Raw genomic sequence first — 21,545 nt, forward strand, 5'->3', positions numbered from 1 at the left:
AGAACTAGAATGTGGTTGCAGGGAGGAGCCTGAATGTCCCAGGAGTGCTAGAGGGATCCATCCATGCTTGGGCAGGCTCTGAGGGTCCTCACTGCCCACCCACACCACATGCAGGCTGTCCACTTCTGCTCCATGCAGAGAAGGGGCTGCAGATGCAGGCAGAGTTAGCTATAGAATTGGGGAGCACGAAGATATCTCTAATAAAAGCTCCTCCAGGCAGGGCTCAGTGGCTCATGCCTGTAATCCCAGCACTTTGGGCGGCTGAGGCGGGTGGATCACCTGAAATCAGGAGTTCGAGACCAGCCTGGGCAACATGGTGAAACCCTGGCTCTACTAAATATACAAAAATTAGCCAGGTGTGTTGGTGTGCCTGTAATCCCAGGTCTCCTCTACTCGGGAGGCTGAGGCGGGAGAATTGCTTGAACCCAGGAGGCAGAGGTTGCAGTGAGCCGAGATCACACCACTGCACTCCAGCCAGGGCAACAGAGCGAGACTCCCTCTCAAAAAAAAAAAAAAAAAAAAAAAAAAAAAAAAGCTCCGCCAGGTGTTCAAAATACCAGCTCAGCCTCTGCACGTTTGGGCAGCTCCTCTTTTTCTCCAGTAATGCTGCCTTTTTCTCATCTCAAAGCATTTCCACACAAGACCAGTGTCCACAGGAGTTTTAGAGACTTTATTTATGTATAAACAATTTAAACACTTTGCCATAAATTATCTTTGCCTGTCCCTAGTCTTTGCTTAGCAGCAAATTAAAATTAATATAAAAACTCGATGAACAATTCATACATGTATATTACAAAAAAGTTCCTGTACCAAAGTTCTTATTAGACTTTTTTTGTTTTTTTTTTTATTTTTAAAATTTTTTTTTGTTTTTATTTTTATTTTTTAAATTTTCTCTCCTCGTGGTGACTGTCATGTGATTGTCTCAGTTTCTGGACCAAACAAACACACTAATAATTTTAACTCTGAAACAGTGATTGTGCCTTTCGGCTCATGTATGTACAGGGTGATCAGAAGTGGTACCTGTTAGCAAAAGTGTCACGATGCTGCACCTCTACCGAAACTGATACCCACAAACTACGGAATCTAAACAGACTACACCCTGTAACTGCGTATTACTGTCCACAATGGAATCTCCAAAGACGAAAGAGTATGAAATTTATCTGTAGTGATTATAGCCACCATTTTGAATTAAATTTTACACTCTGCGCTCAAATAAATTAGCTCAGGCCAGACTTAGTTGGGACCTGAGAGTTAAGTGCTGGATGGTATTATTTCGCTTTGATTTTTGATAGGAATTTCTTTTATTCCTTCATGTTTTTTTTTTTTTCTTTAAAAAGTATTTCCAGTGCTCACTCCTCCTCTTGTATCCCCCCCCTCCCCAGGCGCTACACACAAATCACCCCCAAAGTCGTGTTTTAAATGCACCTGTATTTGCTTAAACGAAAATGTCGGAAGGATTTGTCCCACAAGCAGTCTGAGGGGTTTGTCCTGCAGCTGGTCTGGTGACGCTGGCCCTCGCGGATGTCTGCGTGTCGCTCACGTGTGAATGAGTGAGGTAATTGGATATGAGGCCTTCTTTCTCATCTTCGTTTCTTTGTTTATCGGTCCGTGTGTTTGTTTTGTTTTATTTTTGTTTGTTTTCTTCTTTGCTTTTTCGTTTTTGTTCTTTTGTTCCTTTCGGACACTTTGCGTCTCTTTTCTGCGTAGACCCAGAACAAGTGGGTCATATTTTAGGGGAACTTGGAACATCGTGTGTGTCTGTTCATTCATTCGTTTGTTTTGTTTTCCTCGGAATTTTCAGCCGGGCTTTAGTCTACTTCAGGATGAGGGACTTCTCGCTTGGACAGTAGCATTTGAACTCAAAAAATGTGAGCTTTCTTGCCACTTGGTCTCCTAAAGCAGCCCAGCCTCAGTGCCCCTGTTAGGTCTTCATCTCCTTAGGAGAGGAGATAACAGTTACTCCTGCTGAGCCATTCAGACAAGGAATGGCAGCAGATTATTTTGTTACCTCTTTCCCATCTCATTCTGTCTTAAAAACTGGATGTTGCTGCTACTGTCTGCAAGCTCTGGGTATTGCTCCACGGGAAGCACGTAATATCCCTCGTACCCTTGCACACGCCCGGTGCTCAGAAGCTGCTGCTTCTCGCCCTCAGTCCACAGGCGGCTCCCCTCTCTCCCGTCCCTGGCTTTCTGCTGCTCCTTGGCCCAGGCCGTGCCCAGGGCCCTCTGTCTCGCCTGGTCCAGGACGCGGGCCTTCTCTTCGTCCAGGGTGTCGGGGGTGAGGCCATAGCGGATGCTGAGCAGCAGCGTGGAGTACTGGAACTCAATGTTCGTGAACCTTCGAGTCCTGCCGTTGACCAGCAGCGTGGGCTGGGACACGGTCACGTTTACCCCGCTCTCCAGCACCTTGCGGCCGATGGTGGTACCCAGCGTGACCAGGTCGCCATCGGCTGAGCCAATCTTCACAAAGTAGTGGGTGTCCTTGCCCTCGATGCTGTAGTGCATCTTGTCCAGGTAGTAGGCGTTGTTCAGCACAGACGCCACCTTGCGGCTGTCCTCGCTGGCGATGCTGGACACGCCCGTGGTCACCCGCCCTTCTTTGATGGCGAACATGATGCCTTTGCCAATGATGGGCGTGGTGGTGGCAAACCAGTGACCCGCTTTCTCTCGGATGCTGGCGTGGAGCTTTTTAGTAATGACCTGCCCTTCCAGAGCCATGAAGGCCTGGTTATGTCTCTCCGTTGTCTGTTGGACACCTGTAATGAGCTGTGGGGATAAGAAAACAGAGAAGGCTGAGAAGATGAGCTGGGCAGCTCACTCAAAAGGAGTCACAAAGAGAAAGGCTTGGAACTCTCCTGCAAGAACTAGTGTTGGGTCTGTCCAGATCTGAGCTGATGGAGTCCTACTTTTTGGAACTATGGACAGCTGGTTGATTACCAGTGCTCTGAACTATGGATGACTGGTTGATTACTAATGCTCTGATGGTGTGGCCTGTCCATCTTGCAATTGCCACTAACTAAAAAAAATGGTAAAGGAGGTTTGCCCCTTGCTGGCATGGGCACCCACGCCTACACACTTACCAGGTCAAGCCACCACTTGGGAAGAGCCCTGTTCTGCACTCTGATGGTTGGCAACTGCCTTGCCAGCTTCAGACCCAGGAACGTCCTGACACAAAGGGCAGGATACTGATTTGAACAGCCTCAAACCCCACCACTGTAACCTAGATTTCCTGGAGGCCAATGACTTGGATATTCATTAACTTCCTTGGGTTAAGACCTTGCCACTCAAAGTATAGCCAGCTGCAGAGGAATCACTAGGACCCGTCCTGTTCAAAAAACAGAATCTCAGGCCTCACTCCAGAACAACTGAGTCAGAGGCTACGTGTGAACAAGATGCCCTGGGTGATCTGTGTGCATAGGAACAGTTGAGTAGCATCAGGCTGAGAGATTCAGGCTTCAAGGGCGAGAGGGAATATCCCCCGGCTTTGAGGCAGTTGCTTTGGATCCTTGCCCTGGTTCTGCAGGGGATGAAATCACCATTATCTCCTTGGCCTTGAGCTCTCCACTCGCAAATTACAACTTGTCTCAATTGGTGGTTGGGGGACAGGCTGGGATAATGGGAGAGGCTGCGTTTGGGAGGTAACGGCACTTAGATAAATGAAAGAAATGATGGCTACTCATCCACTGAGTGGTCCCCAAGGGGCAGGACTGAGTGAACGCTGTTCTCAATTACCCAGCAGCTCCTCCTTGCCTCTCTATAGTTACACAATCTGGACAATTATTCAGAGCAGCTGAGGCCTTTCAGACTTTGATAGGGCTGAGCGCCGGTTCTGTAGCAGGGGTTATCTGAACCCCTCCCATCCGATTGCAGCAGAGGTCTCAGCTGCACCCAGATGGAAACTGACCACCCCTAGGTCATCACAGAAAGACCCAAGCACAAATTATGTTCTGAAAACTCAATCCGTATATGTTTGGCCATAAAGCGCCGAGGTTTTATGTGGGGCATAAAAATGTTCTTTAATGGGACGGAAACTGCAAACCACAGTTTTATGATGTCCCATAAAAGCTGAAAGGGTTATGATCTTATAGGCAGTGCAGATGGTAGGTTGCTGCTAGATTTCTCTGTGCTGTTGTTAATCAAGGAGTGACTCAAGGGTATTCTACTGAACAGATAATGATACCACAATTAAGGCAATAATCGAAGTTAGTAAGAAATATGTGCTGTGCCAGACAGGTGACAGCACTGACATTCACTTTCCTGGGAAGTCTCAATGTGTCCCGCACCTTTTATACCCAGCTCCAATGTTTTCCTGCACTGGCATGCCCTTGGCTCCCACGAGGTTCTGTTTGCAAAAGGGAATGATGACAATCATTTGGATTCTTGGCAGGAACCTCCGCTTACCTGTCCATTCTCACTTGCTTGACTCTCTGACAGTTCATAGGGAGGAGGCACGAAATACATTTTGGCTCTTGGGAAGCCAGGAATGATGTTGCTAAGCTGAAATCCAAACATCACAAGCCAGCTTTTCACATCTATGGTGGAAACAAAAAGAAAGGTTTCTGAAATCACGATGGATGGAGAGCAGCAGTGGAGCTTAAAGAGAGAACAAAATAAAATGGGTGGCTGGGTGTAGGGTCCAAAGGGGAGGGGGGAAGAGTTCGTGACTATCTCCTGGGTCCAGACCCAGGGCTTCCATACATGGGTTTTAGGAAGTGGATGTCTTTCCAAACTTGGTCAGTTGAGAACCGCCATGTGGTGATTAAGAAGGCCCTTGCTCGAATAAGACAGATCTAGCTTCAAATCCCCTGGCTGTGTGACCTTGGGCAAGTCCCAGCCCCTCTCTGAGCCTCAGGTTCCTCAGATATGAATTGGGATAATAACTGTGTCAGTTTCATTGGGTTGTTATGAGGATCAAAGGAGGAAATCCACATAAAAGGATTTTCACAGTGCCTGGCACATTAACTGCTCGATAAATATCAACTCCTTTATTTAGCAAGTATTTAAGGGAGCATCTATCACAGGCCATGGAGCATCTATCACAGGCCACACAGTGTGTTTAGAGGCTAGAGATACAAGGGTGGGCTGGAGGGATAAGTGATGCTTATTATCGGTGTGCAAGCCTTTTGGACTGGGGCTGCTGCACTGAGGCTGGCTCACTATGGAAAGGGGTTTCGAAGAGCTGGACACAGATGGAAAGCAGAGTCCTCTGGATCCTGAGATCCCTTTTCTCCAGCCTTCCTACTCTCTCTCTCTTTTTTTTTTTTTGAGATGGAGTCTTGCTCTGTTGCCCAGGCTGGAGTGCAATGGCGCAATCTTGGCTCACTGCAACCTCCGCCTCCCAGGTTTAAGTGATTCTCCTGCCTTAGCCTCCCAAGTAGCTGGGATTACAGGCATGCGCCACCACACTTGGCTAATTTTGTATTTTTAGTAGAGACGGGTTTCTCCATGTTGGTCAGGCTGGTTTCGAACTCCCAACCTCTCAGGTGATCTGCCCGCCTTGGCCTCCCAAAGTGCTGGGATTATAGGCGTGAACCACTGTGCCCAGCCCAGACTTCCTACTCTTTAAAGAGAAACCAAGAGAGGGCACTGGCTGCTCAGAGTAAGATCACCTGCCAGAGGTCAACATCAAGTCCTTGCATTGGGAATTATGTCACCTGCCCCAAGTGCCCTGCCCTCTGCTGAATGATCCAGGTCCTTAGAATAAGACTCCTTCCACACTGATCTACAGAGAGTCCTGGATGTCTGTGCCTCGAAATGCTCACATCTTCACCAACACCACCACCACGGAGTCCAGCAGGACTAATCTCCTTATGCTCCTTATCCCTGTTTATAATGGGCATCCCCCAAATCATGCCCAACACCCTCCAATCCCTTCCTTTCCTGCTCCAGCTTCACCTCTCCCCAGTTCCCCAAATACTTCTATTGGGCCCTCTGGAATTCACATTTGTATCGGAAGCCACAGCCCTCCCCCCCGCCCCCACCACCTCATGTCTTCAATCTGTTTTCTAATGGTTCCTTTCCCTTTTTGCTCTTACTGAAACTCTTTCTGCCAAGAACATCGGTCTCCCTGCTTCCTTTTTTTTTTTTTTTTTTTTGAGACGGAGTCTCGCTCTGTAGCCCAGGCTGGAGTGCAGTGGCCGGATCTCAGCTCACTGCAAGCTCCGCCTCCCGGGTTCATGCCATTCTCCGGCCTCAGCCTCCCGAGTAGCTGGGACTACAGGCGCTGCCACCTCGCCCGGCTATTTTTTGTATTTCTTAGTAGAGACGGGGTTTCACCGTGTTAGCCAGGATGGTCTCGATCTCCTGACCTCGTGATCCGCCCATCTCGGCCTCCCAAAGTGCTGGGATTACAGGCTTGAGCCACCGCGCCTGGCCAGTCTCCCTGCTTCTTCACCTGCAATCACTGGACCTGGAGGTACAAATGCATTTGTAATACAGGAGGCACTCGCTTGCATTTCTCAAAGCTTTTAGCTTCTGCTCCACTGTCATTCCCTCCATCTGTTTTCCTGAATTAATTCTTAGTGATTTCATTATACAGGTAGTTGCTCCTTCCAACATTCTGGCCTCTTGTTTCCATGACCTCCTCTCCTTTGATAGTCTTTTCCCTACTCACTCTCATGTTTATACTCTGGACCCTGTCATCCCCAATCATTTTCATCCCTCCATCATCTCAATTTCATGCATATCACCCTCTGACCACTGCCTCAATGTTTTCGCACCTACCCTTTCTTGTAACAGGACAACCTTAATCCTTTAATCTCTCCCACACAACCCCTAGTACCTCCAATCCATCCCAAACTCCTTTCCCCGTCCATCCCTCACCTTCCTGGTTTTTCTTCTCTCCTTATCTAGCACATAGTCACTGGCATCATTCCCTTGGTGATATTCTCAGATCCCTTGCCCCTTTCTCACCTCACCACACTTGCTTGGTGAAATCACAATGTTGGTTACATCCAAGTCTTTGCCTATTCCATATTTGTACGTGTGCAGCTGAATGTGACTGGAGTAAAAATCATAACCATGCTGACCCGTGTCACTTTATATTCCCCAGCAGGAATTTAAAGCATGCTTCCCTGCTGCCTGGTGAGCTTACTAAGTTCCTTTACTCCATTCAACTATCCTCTCATCCTCCTGGACAATTTTATTCCTTCTTATCTCCTAAAATCCCCAATACCTGCTTCTCCTTCCTCCCAGTAGCTGACCTTACCTCCTATTCTGAGATAACTGATGCAGCCAGGGGACAATTTCCCTAAACTCCCATCACATTTGCCGATGGTGATGTGGCTACCAGCACTTGTACTCATATTTCTGGCTTTTCTCCTCTTACTCTAGATGAGCTGTGCAAGTTCAATCCTCCCCCTATGCACTTGGTCACACTCTTTCTTGCCAACTCAGGGACATCACTCCAGCAATTTTCTCTCTTACCCCACATCATTGATTTGCTCTCTCTTCCAGTGGATCAACCCCATCAGCATACAGATATGCAGCTTAATGTTTAAAAAATTTCCCCTCTTGCCCCCGACCACCCATTTCTAATTCCCCTTTGCAAAAACTTCTCCAACTCAAACTAATTTTCTATTCTCATTGTCTCTCATTCTTCTCCCCTTCTCCTTTGAATCAGGCTTTTGCCTCCACAACTTCCCTGAAACCACCCTTGTCAAGGTCATGAGTGATTTCCGTTTGCCAAGCCCAGTGTTGCTCTTGGTTCTCATCCTGCTTGACCTATCAGGAGTGTTTGACAAGTGGAACTCTCCTGCCTTTCTTTTTTCTTTGCTTTCTGGATGACACATTCTCTTGTTTTTTTCTTCTCCCACATTAGTTGCTGCTCTCTGTCTGTTTTTGGTTCCTCTTCATCTCCCTGATCTCTTAATGTTGAGATGCCCCAGACTCAAGTCAGTCTATGAGCTTCTTCTCTCAACCGTCTCCACTCAACAATCATGGTGATCTTAGCCAGGCTTGGTCCCCAAATGCCATCTACATGCACATACTGACTCCAGAATTTGTATCTCCAGCATGGACCTCTTCCGGAACACTAAACTTGGATAGCTAATTGCATTTCAAATTTAACAGGTCCAAAACTGAACTCCTGATCTTCCTCCAAACTTGCCCCACCCACAATCTTCTCCATCTTGGGTAATGACAACCCCATCCTTCCGGATGTCATCCTTGACTCCTTTCTTTTTTCCATTCCCCACATCTAATCCATTAGTAAATTGTTTCCTTTTTTGTTGTTATTGTTGATACTGAGTCTCACTCTGTCGCCCAGACTGGAGTGCAGTGGTGCCATTTCAACTCACTGCAGCCTCGGCCTCCCAGGGTCAAGTGATTCTCGTACCTCAGCCTCCCAAGTAGCTGGGATTACAGGTGCCCGCCACCATGCCTGGCTCATTTTTGTATTATTATTAGTATAGGTGGGGTTTTGCCATTTTGGCCAGGCTGGTCTCGAACTCCTAACCTCAGATGATCCCTCCACCTTGGCCTCCCAAAGTGCTAGGATTACAGGTGTGAGCCACCGTGCCTGGCCTAATCGTGTCCCTTTTTTTTTAAAAAAAAAGTAATGTAAAATTCATATAAAATTCACCATTTGAAAGTGCACAATTCAGTGGTTTCCAGTACATTCACAATGTTATGCAACCATCATTACTAATTTCAGAACATTTTCATCACCCCCCAAAGCCCCTCATACCCATTAGTAGTCATTCTGCATTACTCCTCCCACAAACTGCTTTCTGTCTGTATGGATTGACCTGTTTGGGACATTTGACAGGAGTGGAATCCCACAATACATGGCCTTTTGTGTCTGGCTTCTTTCACTTAGCATGTTTTTAAGGTTTGTCCATGTTGGAGCATGCAGTGTGCTTTGTTTATCCATTTACCAGTTGATACATATTTGGGTTGTTTCCACTTTTTTTTTTGAAACTGAGCCTTGCTCTGTCGCCCAGGCTGGAGTGCAGTGGCGCGATTTCGGCTCACTGCAACCTCCGCCTCCTGGGTTCAAGTGATTCTCCTGCCTCAGCCTCCTGAGTAGCAAGGACTACAGGCACCGGCCACCACACCCGGCTAATTTTTTGTATTTTTAGTAGAGATGGGATTTCACCGTGTTAGCCAGGATGGTCTCCATATCCTGACCTTGTGATCCACCCACTTTGGCCTCCCAAAGTGCTGGGATTACAGGCGTGAGCCACTGTGTTTGGCCTGTTTCCACTTTTTTACTATTATGAATAATGCTGCTCTAAATATTCCTGTATAAATTTTTGTTTGAAAGCCTGTTTTCCATTTTTTTCTGAGACAGAGTCTGGCTCTGTCACCCAGGCTGGAGTGCAGTGGCGCAATCCCAGCTCCTGCCTCAGCTTCTTTAGTAGCTGGGATCACAGGCACCCACAACCATGCCCAGCTAATTTTTGTGTTTTTAGTAGAGATGGGATTTTGCCATGTTGGCCCGGCTGGTCTCGAACTCCTGACCTCAGGTGATCCGCCTGCCTCAGCCTCCCAAAATGCTGGGATTACAGGCATAAGTCACCGCACTGGGCCGAGAAGGCCTTATCTTTAGAAGACTCTCCCCATCGGGATCTTTTTCCCCCAGGGATCTCTCTCTCCCTAGCTCAGGATCCCTTGAGGAGGCAAAAGTGATGTTAAGAGCCCTCCTGCCTCTGTGACCAGGAATTTCAGTGGCCATTCCCATGAAGAGCAATGCCTTATGTCCTAGTTTGTATAGTTCTTCTTCCTCCTTCCTCTTCCTTTTTCTATTCTTCCTCTTCTTCCACTTCTTCTTCCTCTTCCTCCCCTTCTTCCTCTTCCTCTCCCTCCCCTTTCCCTCCTTCCTCTCCTTTAAATTTTCTAACATGGCTGGTTTCTGAGTCTCAACCCCTTTGGAAATGTTTATTCTAGTGACTCCTCCTCCATGCTGCGGAACGCATTTCTGAGACAACACAACACGTCTCCTCCTTTAGAAGTAATTGGTGTTATCTGGTAACAGCCTCCCTAAACAGTCTGTCTAGAGGGAATTGCTTGGGCAGGAGCTGGCACTGTGGCACCACCTAATAGCTCATGACTCTCCTCTTCTCACGTTCTTCACAGCATGTGATTATCCACCGCCAAAGCGCGTTCTCCCTCTGAACACACTGTCAGCGCAGCATCTTCAGGTGTTAAGTGTAAATATGAGAAGAGGATAATGTGAGAAGGAGGTTGTGCCTTCCCCCTCACTTAGATAAATTAAACTCCACAAAATCTGACTTTAAGCTAAAGTGTGCCTGGGCTTCGTAAGCCAAAGACCTACCAGGGAGAAAGGGATGGGGGAAAATATGCATCATCATGGGCCACATCTAGGAGGGTCACTGAACTCAAATTTTATCTGGGGCTTCCAGTTTGCTAAAGCAATATCATTCAGAGCAGGGTTGGCATCTATTTCAAGGTGGATATGGAGACCGTTTTCCACATACCCCAGAAAATAATACAAAGACAGGGTCCTCACTCTTCATCTATGAACTCTCCACCTCCAAGTCCATAGCTGCTTATAAATAACAAGTGCGTGGCTGGGCTCGGTGGCTCACGCCTGTAATCCCAGCACTCTGGAAGGCCGAGGCTGGCGGATCAAGAGGTCAGGAGATAGAGACCATCCTGGCTAACATGGTGAAACCCCGTCTCTACTGAAAAAATACGAAAAGAATTAGCCGGGCGAGGTGGCGGGCACCTGTAGTCCCAGCTACTCGGGAAGCTGAGGCAGGAGAATGGCGTGAACCCAGGAGGCGGAGCTTGCGGTGAGCCAAGATCACGGCACTGCACTCCAGCCTGGGCGACAGAGAGAGACTCCATCTCAAAACAAACAAACAAACAAACAAACATATACATATATATAAAATAATAACGAGTGCATTTATTAGCCTTTGCTCTGTGCTAGGCACTTTACATGTTGTGATGCATTTAGTTTTCACCACCCCATAAGGTGAGTGCTATTATTATCACTATTTTGCTGATGAAGAAACTGTGGCTCTGCAAGGCACGGTGGCTCACGCCTGTAATCCCAACACGTTGGGAGGCCGAGGTGGGCGGATCACGAGGTCAGGAGATCGAGACCATCCTGGCTAACACAGTGAAAGCCCGTCTCTACTAAAAATACAGAAAAAATTAGCCGGGAGTGGTTGCAGACACCTGTAGTCCCAGCTGAGGCAGGAGAATCACTTGAACCCGGGAGGCAGAGGTTGCAGTGAGCCAAGATCATGCCACTGCACTCCAGCCTGGGCGACAGAGTAAGACTCTGTCTCAAAAACAAACAAACAAACAAAACAAACAACAACAAAAAACTGTGGCTCTGAAGGGTTGTTTGTCCAAGTCACACAGCAAGTGATTGGCAAGGTTAGAAGTGGTGCCTTTTTCCTTTTCTTTGTTTTTGAGACCGAGTTTCACTCTTGTTTCTCAGGCTGGAGTGCAATGGTGTAATCTCAGCTCACTGCAATCTCCGCCTCCGAAGTTCAAGCGATTCTCTTGCCTCAGCCTCCCCAGTAACTGGGATTACAGGTGCCTGCCACAACACCTGGCTAATTTTTTTGTATTTTTAGTAGAGACAGGGTTTCACCATGTCGGTCAGGCTGGTCTCAAACACCTGGCTTCAGGTGATCCACTCGCCTCAGCCTCCCAAAGTGCTGGGACTACGGGTGTGAGCCACCGTGCCTGGCCAAGAAGTGGTATCTTGAGATGGACTCAGGTTCTAATATCAGAGAGAACTGACCTCAGAATAGGGCAGTGCTGGGGGCAGGGTATAGATCCCAGTGTATCCAAGACAGAAGAGTTTCCTGGGATGCTAAAATTGGAAAAGTCTAGGGCATTGCAGGTTGTTGGGAGGTAGTCTCCCAGTTTTTTTTTTTTTCTTCTTCTTTTTTGAGACCCTGTCTCAAAAAAGAGTGCCATGGCACAGTCACAGCTCACTGCAATCTCAATCTCCCGGGCTCAAGCAATTCTTCTGCCTCAGCCTCCCAAGTAGCTGGGACTGCAGGTGTGCACCACCACACTTGGCTAACTTTTAAATTTTTGGTAGAGATGGGATCTCTCTATATTGGCCAGGCTGGTCTCAAACTCCTAGACTCAAGTGATACTCTTGCCTTGGCCTCCCAAAGTGCTGGGATTACAGGCATGCCTGGCCCAGTCTTTCTTTTACACTCTTTCTTCTCGTATCTTTTCATCACAGATATGTCAATTATCAATATATTACCTTAAAAAGTAACTGTTCAAAAGGGTGCTGCTTTGGAGCCTGTGAGTGAGAAGGAACCACTTCTTGCCCCCTCCGCCTGCTCCTGGAGGCTAACTTGTGTTCCTGCCCAGATGTCTCTGAGCTCCTACCCAGTCAGTAGTATTCTGGGTTGCTTTTCTTTGTCCTCGCATTCTTGGGAAGAACAAACAGACCCTTCTCCGGCTTCAGGAGCTGCCACTTGCATTCAGAGAGTTCTGTTTCCAAACAGCCACCATTCTTTTGCTGCTACTGGGTACTGGAGAGAAAAGGTTCTGTTCTTCGTGTTTCTCCTGACTACATCTTAATTACCTCTTCTGCTTAAATTGTGAGCAGTGAGTTCAGCCACTCTGCTAGTCTCCTAAGTGGCAAATTAAGACTAATTTAGATGGGGCTTACAGATGAGCCAACATGTGAACAGCAGAGAATAATTTGGTGTTCTCCACTCGGATCCCCACTCCCAGGTCACTGCCCGGGCGTGGGCTGTGCCTGGTCTGGCTCCTTCTCTCCCTCAACTCCCACTGAAGACATCCATCCTGTGCACGCCGTTTCTCTCACACCACCCTTTATTTTAGACTCTCTAATGGTTTCTGGATTCAGTTTTGTTGGACTTAGTTCAACTTGATTTGATTCCCATTTATTGAGTCTCCATGAAGCGCCAGAATGAGAAAAGCAGTATTGCTATTCAGTAAACCCTGCTAATTATTATTTTTTTGGCCTTTTCTGGAGAGCCACGTAAGTAGCTGAGGGGGTCAGTGAGGCTGACTGTGCCCTGTGAAATGATTTTGTTTGGGTCTTGGCAGCGGGACATGTCCGTACAGCCCACACTGCGGGTTTCTCTTTATTGCCTCTCTGGCTGATTCATTCCCAAGGTGTCTGATGCCAACTGGGCTTCTGGAAGGGACATTCTGTGTGGGGCAGGGTTCTCTCCTCTGGCTAAGGTAGGCCTAGTCAACCTCCCCATTCACACTGTTTCCTGTCTCTGGAACACTCCTTCTGTCTCCCTGCACTTCATAAATGTCTGATCAACACTACCTGCTCAGAAAGGCCGTCCGTGATCCCCTCCATAAAGGAGACACTTCTCATCACTCTCCATGCCCTCATCCTACTTTTTTCATCTTTATATCATGTATCATTACCTAATATTAATACTATATGTGTGTGTTTTCCTGAGACTTATTTTAATTTGCAGCTGCAGTGATTTCGGGGACAAAAGTCATGCTGAGCATGGGGTAAGCAGGGAAGCCCTAGCAGGGCCTCTGATGAGGCACAGGAGAGGAGGACAGGAGGGTTTACAGACGTTAGCCTAGGTCACTTGGCCATAGCTTCTGGGCCCCAAAGGTCCCAGATGTTTCTGGTGTTTGGGGATTCTGGGTTTGACTTCAAAATGTCCAGGGCTTGTCAGTGAAGCAATGCATGGTCACAGTTGATCTTTAAGGTTGTTTATTTCTGTGGCATGGGGCTCAGAGGGCAGCACTGTGCTCCAGGTAGATGCTGCTTCCATTCCTGCCTTGGGGATGGACAAGTGGCCCCGGTCACCTAAGTGTTGATGCCTCCTTGGCCCATGGAAAAGAGCTGTGAGTTTTCTGGAACTTGGGGGTTCTGGTCTTGGGTCCTCATTATTGTTTCTCTATACAAAGCATAAACAGTGAGATGGTCCCAGCCTGCTTGCTGGAAATTAGCCCTTTGGAGCCCTGGTCTCTTTGGATCTCTCTCTCCCCCTCTCTCTACCTACCTACCTACCTACCTACCTACCTACCTACCTACCACCATCCATCCATCCATTCATCCTCCCATCCACACACCCATCCAACCATTCACCCACCCATCCACCTACCCATCCCTCAATTTATCCATCTATTTATCCATCCATCCATCCATCCATCCATCCATCCATCCATCCATCCATCCATCCACACAGCCATCCAGCCATCCAGCCATCCAGCCATCCACCCAGCCATCCAGTCATCCACCCAGCCATCTAGCCATCCACCCAGTCATCCACCCAGCCATGCAGCCATCCACCCAGCCATCCAGCCATCCACCCAGCCATCCAGCCATCCTGATTTCCTTGCTCATTTCCCTAAGCACGGGGACTTTATCTTGCTTCCCATTGTATCTCTAGTATGTAGTACATGTTAGATACTGTACAAATATTTGCTGAATGAGTGAATGGATGGATGGAGAGAGACTCTCATTTCACCAATTTCTTTTTCTTTTCTTTTCTTTTCTTTTTGTGAGATGGAGGTCTCACTCTGTACCCAGGCTGGAGTGCAGTGGCATGATCATAGCTGACTCTAGCCTCCAACTCCTGCGCTCAAGAGATTCTCCCTGCTTAGCCCCCTGGGTAGTTTGGACCACAGGCATGTGCCACCACATGCAGCTAATTCATTTCACCAATTTCTCACTTATCACAGAGAAGTAGATAATCTGCCTTTCTTGGCCCCTCCTTTCATGCTATTCTCCAAACTTTCTATGTCGTTATGACATTTGTTCATAGCCTTCCTTCAGCCTTGAGCTCACTTCTGCTGGCCAAGGTCCCATGAATTCTTCAGGCCCATTTTGACATGGGCCCTTCTGTATATGCCAATCTTGAAAATCAGAATTAATCTGCACACACACACACACACACACACACACACACACACACACACATCTTGAGAGAATGGTATTTGTCTTATTCACCATTGAATCCCCAGAACCTAGCACAGTGCCACTTTATAAATGTGTTTTGATAAATAACTGAGCAGACGCCTATATGGTAGCAAAGACTTAATTCTGCTTTGCATTATTGTTGGTTATTTGTATATATCTCTCACCAGATGAGCCTCTGGAGGTCAAGAACTGGGTTACAGTCATCTCGATACTTACATTCACTCATGGCTTCTCTAGTAATGACAATGTTAATAACATGAGCAGATACCATTTCATAAACATCCACTCTCTACTTGCCAGGCACTAAACTATAACTACACAAGTTCATTTACTTCTTCTTCTTTTTTTTTTTTTTTGAGACAGGGTCTTGCTCTGTCACCTGGGCTGGATGGAGTACAGTGGCATGATCTCAGCTCACTGCAACCTCCGCTTCCTGAGTTCAAGTGATTCTCTTGGCTCAGCCTCCTGAGTAGCTGGGCCTACAGGCATGCACCACCACTGGCTAGTTTTTGTATTTTTAGTAGAGATGGGGTTTCACCATCTTGACCAGGCTGGTCTTGAACTCCTGACCTCAAGGGATTCATCTGCCCCAGTCTCTCAAAGTGCTGGGATTATGTGGGTGGCGTGAGCCACCATGCCCAGCTGAGTTCATTTACTTGTCATGATCACTCTGTGGGATGGTTTTATCAGTGCCTTTCACAGGGAAGGAGACTATAGTTCAGAGAGATTGGACAACTAGCCTAAGGTCCTTTGGCTTATAAATAGAAGAGAGGGAATTTGAACCAGATATTTCTGACACCAGAGCCCTATTCTCTCTCCACTTCTTACTGCTTTCCTCTGTTGGGGTAGGAAGGGCTTTTAGAAAGTTATTTCAACTGACTAGACATGAAAGTGGCTGGGACATCTTCAAACAGTCCTCAGGACTGCTCTGTACTGCCGTCTCTCTACTTTTCTAGACACTGTAGTGCTGCCAACCGCATTGCCTGGGCTTTATGGCCCGTGGGCTTCTCCTACCATCAGATGGGAGACCTTCCCCCCAAGTTCCCTACGGCAACAACCACCCTGCAGGGAGCCACTGCCCATCCTTGGTGGTAGAATCCTCACCTGTCACGTAGTTCTTCAAATCTAGCTCACTGCTGAGAGGATTGTTGCTCTTGAACATGTACAGGTTAAATGGGGCCGGCTCCTTGCCCACGTTTTTCCACATGGTATAGTCTGGAGAGGTCCATCGTCCTGCCAGCACATCATAATCACGCTGAGTGAAGTGGACCAGCTTGGTCAGGGGGTCATAGAGTCCCCCATGGAAGCCAATGACCATCTGGAAGTCGGGGTTGGAGTCATAATAAATCTCCCCATAGGCCGTGTACTGCAGCTGTTTGATCATGAGGCCATTGATGCTGAACACAGCCAGAGGAGTCCCTGTGTTATCAGAGGCAACGTAGTACTCCTCCCCACTGCTGCTCTCCATGGCAAAGAGGTGGCCCTGGAGGTCGTAGTACAGCGAGGTAATCTCCGAGTTGGAGTGATTGTAGACATGGGTGATGCGTGTCGGGTTGTGGAGGTCAGAGTAGAAGTACTGCAGGTGGTGGCCCAGGTTGGTCTTGTAGGAAGCCCGCCGTCCTACGCCATCATAGCGGTACTGGACACTCCACCCGCTGGCCTTGTTGTAGGCTCTTGTTAGGAGGCCCTTGGAATTGTATTCAAAGATGTCAGACCCTCTCTGGCACAGATAACCATCATCGTCAATTTTGTACTGCACATCCCCGAGTCTGGTTATCCGATCCCGGAGGTCATAGCGCAAGGGCATGAGGCGCACACTGTTGCCTGGGTTCAGTAAGTGGAGATTCCCATTAAGGTCATAGCTGTAGCGCCAGGTCGGGCGGTCATTGACAGCCACACTCTGGAGCTGCCCGTCCCCATCGTAGTCATAGGTGTACTTCGTGGTATTGGCATAGGGCCCCAGTTTTAGCTCCCTCTTGATAACCCTGCCCATGCTGTCATATTGCACCGTCATCCAGTACATGAGGGACCGGAACATCTCATACTGGACCTCCTTGATCCGCCCATGGGTGTCAAAGTGTTTGCTGAGGGTCATCACGGCAGTGGTGATAATCTGGTTGATGTCATAATAGATGACTCCAAACTTACCGAAGTGTTCCACCTTGCCAGAAATCTCATCATAGCGGTAGAGGTCAACGGGGAGAGGAGTCTCACTTATGACGGGCTTGATGCTTGCGATGCGGAAGCTGTTGTCATGATAGGTGTAGTCAAACCTGGCGTTGACCATGCCTTCCTCAGAGAACCTGTAGATCTGCTTGTCTACCAGGGGTCCAATCTTCCGGTACCTGATGGTGCAGGAGAAGCCCCCGCTTTGGAGGTTGACCATCTTCAAGACACCGGTGGTCTCGTCATACCCGAAGGTGACGGCGGTACTGTCGTAGACAATCTCTGATAACTTGGAGAGTTTCCCATACTTGTAGAACACCTGGCGTCCAGTGCCCAAAAAGGAGGTCTTCAGGATGCGGCCGTCGTCACTGTAGTCGAAGATGACCGAAGCATTGCTTTCAGGCGGGTTGTAAATGTTGCGGATGTAGCCGATGGAAGTGTGTGTGGACATGCTGTGCCGGGCCACGCTGGGCATGGTGACGGCAAGGAGGCGGTTGGAGGAGTCATACTCAAATATATACTGACGTTGGCTCTGAAGCAGGAGGACCATGGACTGCAGAAAGGAAAGGGGAACAGAACATATCAGTTGGCTTTTGAGGACCAAGCATTCAAACAGACAGAATTTAGTCCATTTCCCCACATGTCAACTCAAAAGTCATGAAGAATGGGAAGCTTAGACCAGATTAAACAGATTGATTTCACTGGACATGCCAATCCTGATGGATCATGGTGGTTGCCTTGACCAGCGCTTCCCAAATTTAATATGCAAGCAAAATACTCAGGATCTTGTAAAAAGGCAGAGTCTAATTTGGTAGATCTGGGGTGGGCCCTGAGAATCTGCATTTTGCAACAAGCTCCCTGCAAATACTGATGTTGCTTGGATGATACTTTAAAAATTGAGGGCTTGGACAGCTGAAGTGAGAGGCATGAGGTTTACCTCCACACTCAATAACAAGGAACCCCAAGATTGCTGAGAAATGACTGCCACTGGGTCCAGCAGGGGAGCTGTGTGACACACATACCCTGATTAAATCTAAAAAAGAGAAAATGCATCCTGTGTTTTTTTTTTTTTGAAACAGAGTCTCACTCCATCACCCAGGCTGTAGTGCAGTGGTGCAATGTCAGCTCACTGCAACCTGCTCCACCACCCGGCTTCAAGTGATTCTCCTGCCTCAGCCTCCCGAGTAGCTGGAATTAGAGGCATGCACCACCACGCCTGGCTAATTTTCGTAATTTTAGTAGAGACAGGGTTTGACCATGTTGGCCAGGCTGGTCTTGAACTCCTGACCTCAAGTGATCAGACCACCTGGGACTCCCAAAGCGCTGGGATTACAGGTGTGAGCCATTGTACCCAGCCACATCCTGCATTTTGAAGCTACTGCAAAGATGAAATAACCTAGAATCACTGATTCTTGGGGAAAAAAAAAGACTTCAATTAGAGGCAATTGGGAGATTCCTGCTCCCCTGGTCCATCATTCCTGCATTTCAGCCATAACGAGGACAGCATTCAGGAAGGACCGAGGGGACAGCAGTTCTGTCTTGCAGAGAGGTAACATCTTTGTCTGTGGGTCACCGCTGTAATGAGTTGGTGAGAGAGGAAGGAGCGGACCTGCACCAAGGGGAGTCTAGGTGAGAGGCCCAGGCTGAGCAAGCCCCTGTCTAATGACTACATGGCCAGGGCAGCCTTCAAAAGTCTTGACACGTGCCCAAAGGGATCTTTTTTTTTCATACCGCCACTCCAACCTGACCTTTTTCCAGCACGAAGACCTGAATTTGGCACTTTCAGACACAGGGAATCATGTAGAGAGAATTCATGGGCTGTTTCAGCCAACAGGACAAGTAGGAGAGGGTTGCTCTGTGTGCTTGAATTTTAGGCAAAATTCCCCATCCTGATGGCTTAATTTAGGGTAAGGCAGAAATGAATCACTGCATTTCCAATTCATAAGTAATGATGAGCCGCGCTGCCAGTGGGATGATTCTGTCCGCTTCAACGGCACTTTTTTCTTTTTTGGAATAGAATCAGACAATTCGTCCTTTTTGCCATTACTGAGTGTCTAGCACCCCCACCCCCTACCCCAATGGTAATAGTGCTGAGCTATGAATAACATTTGCCTTCAGATTTTCTTCCCCCTGTGAGGGTGGGAGCAGGAGGGAAGTCCTTGTAGAGTTGAAGTAAAGATGTTAAGATATCTCATGGCAAAGCGTATCAGGCTAGCTTACAAGAGCAGCAGGAATGGCCGGGTGCGGTGGCTCACGCCTGTAATCCCAGCACTTTGGGAGGCCAAGGTAGGCGATCACCTGAGGTCAGGAGTTCAAGACCAGCCTGGCCAACATGCAGAAACCCGTCTCTACTAAAAATACAAAATTAGCTTGGCATGGTGGCGTGTGCCTGTAGTCCCAGCTACCTGTGAGGCTGAGGCAGGAGAATCGCTAGAACCCATGAGGAGGAGGTTGCAGTGAGCCGAGATCGTGCCACTGTACTCCAACCTGGGCAACAGAGCAAGACTCCATCACACACACACACACACACACACACACAAAGAGTGGCAGGAATAACAGAAATAACAGAAAGCCCTTGCTGTCAGGGCAGCATGTTCACCTACCTTGTCAAGGTAGGAGTAGCTCCACACTTTCCCGTCGGCGAACATGCGGGACACGATGCGGCCTTGCTTGTCTATGTCTGTCCTCTCACTCATGGCCCCACGCTGAAGCCCAGCCAGGCGCCCATTGAAGAAGTATGACACGTTGACGGCTGCCAGCCCGCTGCTGGGGAGCCAGAGGAAGGGGCGGCCCACCTGGTCATAAATGATCCTCAGGGTGAACTTCCGGTGGTCATCATAGATCTTTTCAGTCCGAATATTTCGATCATAGTCGATGGACAAGAGATTTCTTCCATGGACCTAGGAAAACACAACAGGCCTGGTTTGAAAGACATCACCCAGGCATGCCGGCTCAGGCTTCTGTGGAGGACATGGCTGGCATGGCCAGGGCATAAGTGTTCATTGGAGGAAGAAATAACCCCAAAGTTAGAGTAGTGCTTTCTAAACTCCTTATCATGGCACAGATAGAAAATAGCAATATTTGGCCAGGCGTGGTGGCTCACACCTGTAATCCCTGCATTTTGGGAGGCCAAGGTGGGTGGATCACCTGAGGTCAGGAGTTTGAGACCAGCCATGGTGAAACCCCATCTCTACTAAAAATATAAAAATTAGCTGGCATGGTGGCACGCACCTGTAGTTCCAGCTACTGGGGAGGCTGAGGCAGGAGAATTGCTTGAACCTGGAAGGTGGAGATGGCAGTGAGCTGAAATTGTGCCCTATCTAAAAAAAAAAAAAAAGAAAAGAAAAGAAAAGAAAAGAAAATGGTAGCATTTGTATGGTGCAATAGAATATAAAAGTAAGGCAGCTTATGGACAGAGACGACTGACCTGGGCATGGCTGCGATGGACAGTTAGGTAGGCTGTGCACTGCACAATTACAAAGGGTGCCATAGGATTGTAGAAAGTATGAATGGTGAAACTTGTGCAGTGTGCAAATTATACAGCAATATACAATAAAGCTGAACCCTGGAGTTTGCGTGGGCTGCCTGGTCACCCTGGGGGCAAGAGAGTTTGCATATTTGCACACTTGTAACTCTTTTTGGCACATCATTAGCTGAAAAGCTAATGATCTTTAAGAACAGGTGCCATGATTTCTTATGAAATCTTTTTTTTTTTTTTGAGATGGAGTCTCGCTCTGTCACCCAGGCTGGAGTGCAGTGGCGCGATCTGGGCTCACTGCAAGCTCCGCCTCCCGGGTTCACACCATTCTCCTGCCTCAGCCTTCTGAGTAGCTGGGACTACAGGCGCCCGCCACTATGCCTGGCTAATATTTTGTATTTTTAGTGGAGACGGGGTTTCGCCGTGTTAGCCAGGATGGTCTCGATCTCCTGTTCTTGTGATCCGCCTGTCTCGGCCTCCCAAAGTGCTGGGATTATAGGCGTGAGCCACTGTCCCTGGCCCTCTTATGAAATCTTAAGTAAAGTTACCTAGAAGAGTGGAGAACAGGGCTTAGAAATCCATATTTTACAAAGATTTGGGAATACGAAGCCCCATTCCTATGTGAACTTCTTTCCTTCTAATATCTAGAGAAAAATCTTGCCACTGTCAAGAATGCGAGACACAGTGGGTAGGCCTCAGCAGGGCTAGGGGATTTCCGACAAAGGGATGAACTGATTTACTTAGATTTGAAAGGAATGGGGAACACATCAGACATAATTTAATATTTATTTAGAAGTTGATCTGATCAGAGAAGAAAGCCTATCCCAGAAGGCAGAGCTGGGAGACTAGACTCTGGTGAGGGGCAAAGGAGAGGGACTCCTGAGATTCAGCTAGCCCTGAGTGGGTGTCTGGAAGTGAATGAAATGAGCCAGATTCAGCCTAGACTCTCACAACTTCACTGACTGCAAATCCAGATATCCCTGGGGTGGCTGCTGAAGGCAAGGGATGATGTAAACAGGCGGAAGG

General features: G+C 48.0%; 1 protein-coding gene across 19 annotated transcripts in view; it reads right to left on the reverse strand.

The window, feature by feature from the left end:
• Positions 1 to 649: 649 nt before the first annotated feature.
• Positions 650 to 21,545, reverse strand: part of LOC105480824 (teneurin transmembrane protein 2) — a 3,943,693-nt gene continuing 3,922,797 nt past the window's right edge. For all 19 annotated transcript variants that reach the window (XM_071097760.1, XM_071097759.1, XM_071097767.1 and 16 more), the window contains 4 exons: positions 19,645 to 19,941; positions 15,980 to 17,594; positions 4,402 to 4,532; positions 650 to 2,766 (listed from right to left, as the gene is read on the reverse strand). In XM_071097760.1, coding sequence (XP_070953861.1) covers positions 2,005 to 2,766; positions 4,402 to 4,532; positions 15,980 to 17,594; positions 19,645 to 19,941 — 2,805 coding nt within the window. In that variant the 3' untranslated portion in view covers positions 650 to 2,004. The remainder of the gene's footprint in view (positions 2,767 to 4,401; positions 4,533 to 15,979; positions 17,595 to 19,644; positions 19,942 to 21,545) is intronic.

This window comes from Macaca nemestrina, chromosome 6 (genome assembly GCF_043159975.1).
Source record: "Macaca nemestrina isolate mMacNem1 chromosome 6, mMacNem.hap1, whole genome shotgun sequence".
NCBI classification, from domain to species: domain Eukaryota; kingdom Metazoa; phylum Chordata; class Mammalia; order Primates; family Cercopithecidae; genus Macaca; species Macaca nemestrina.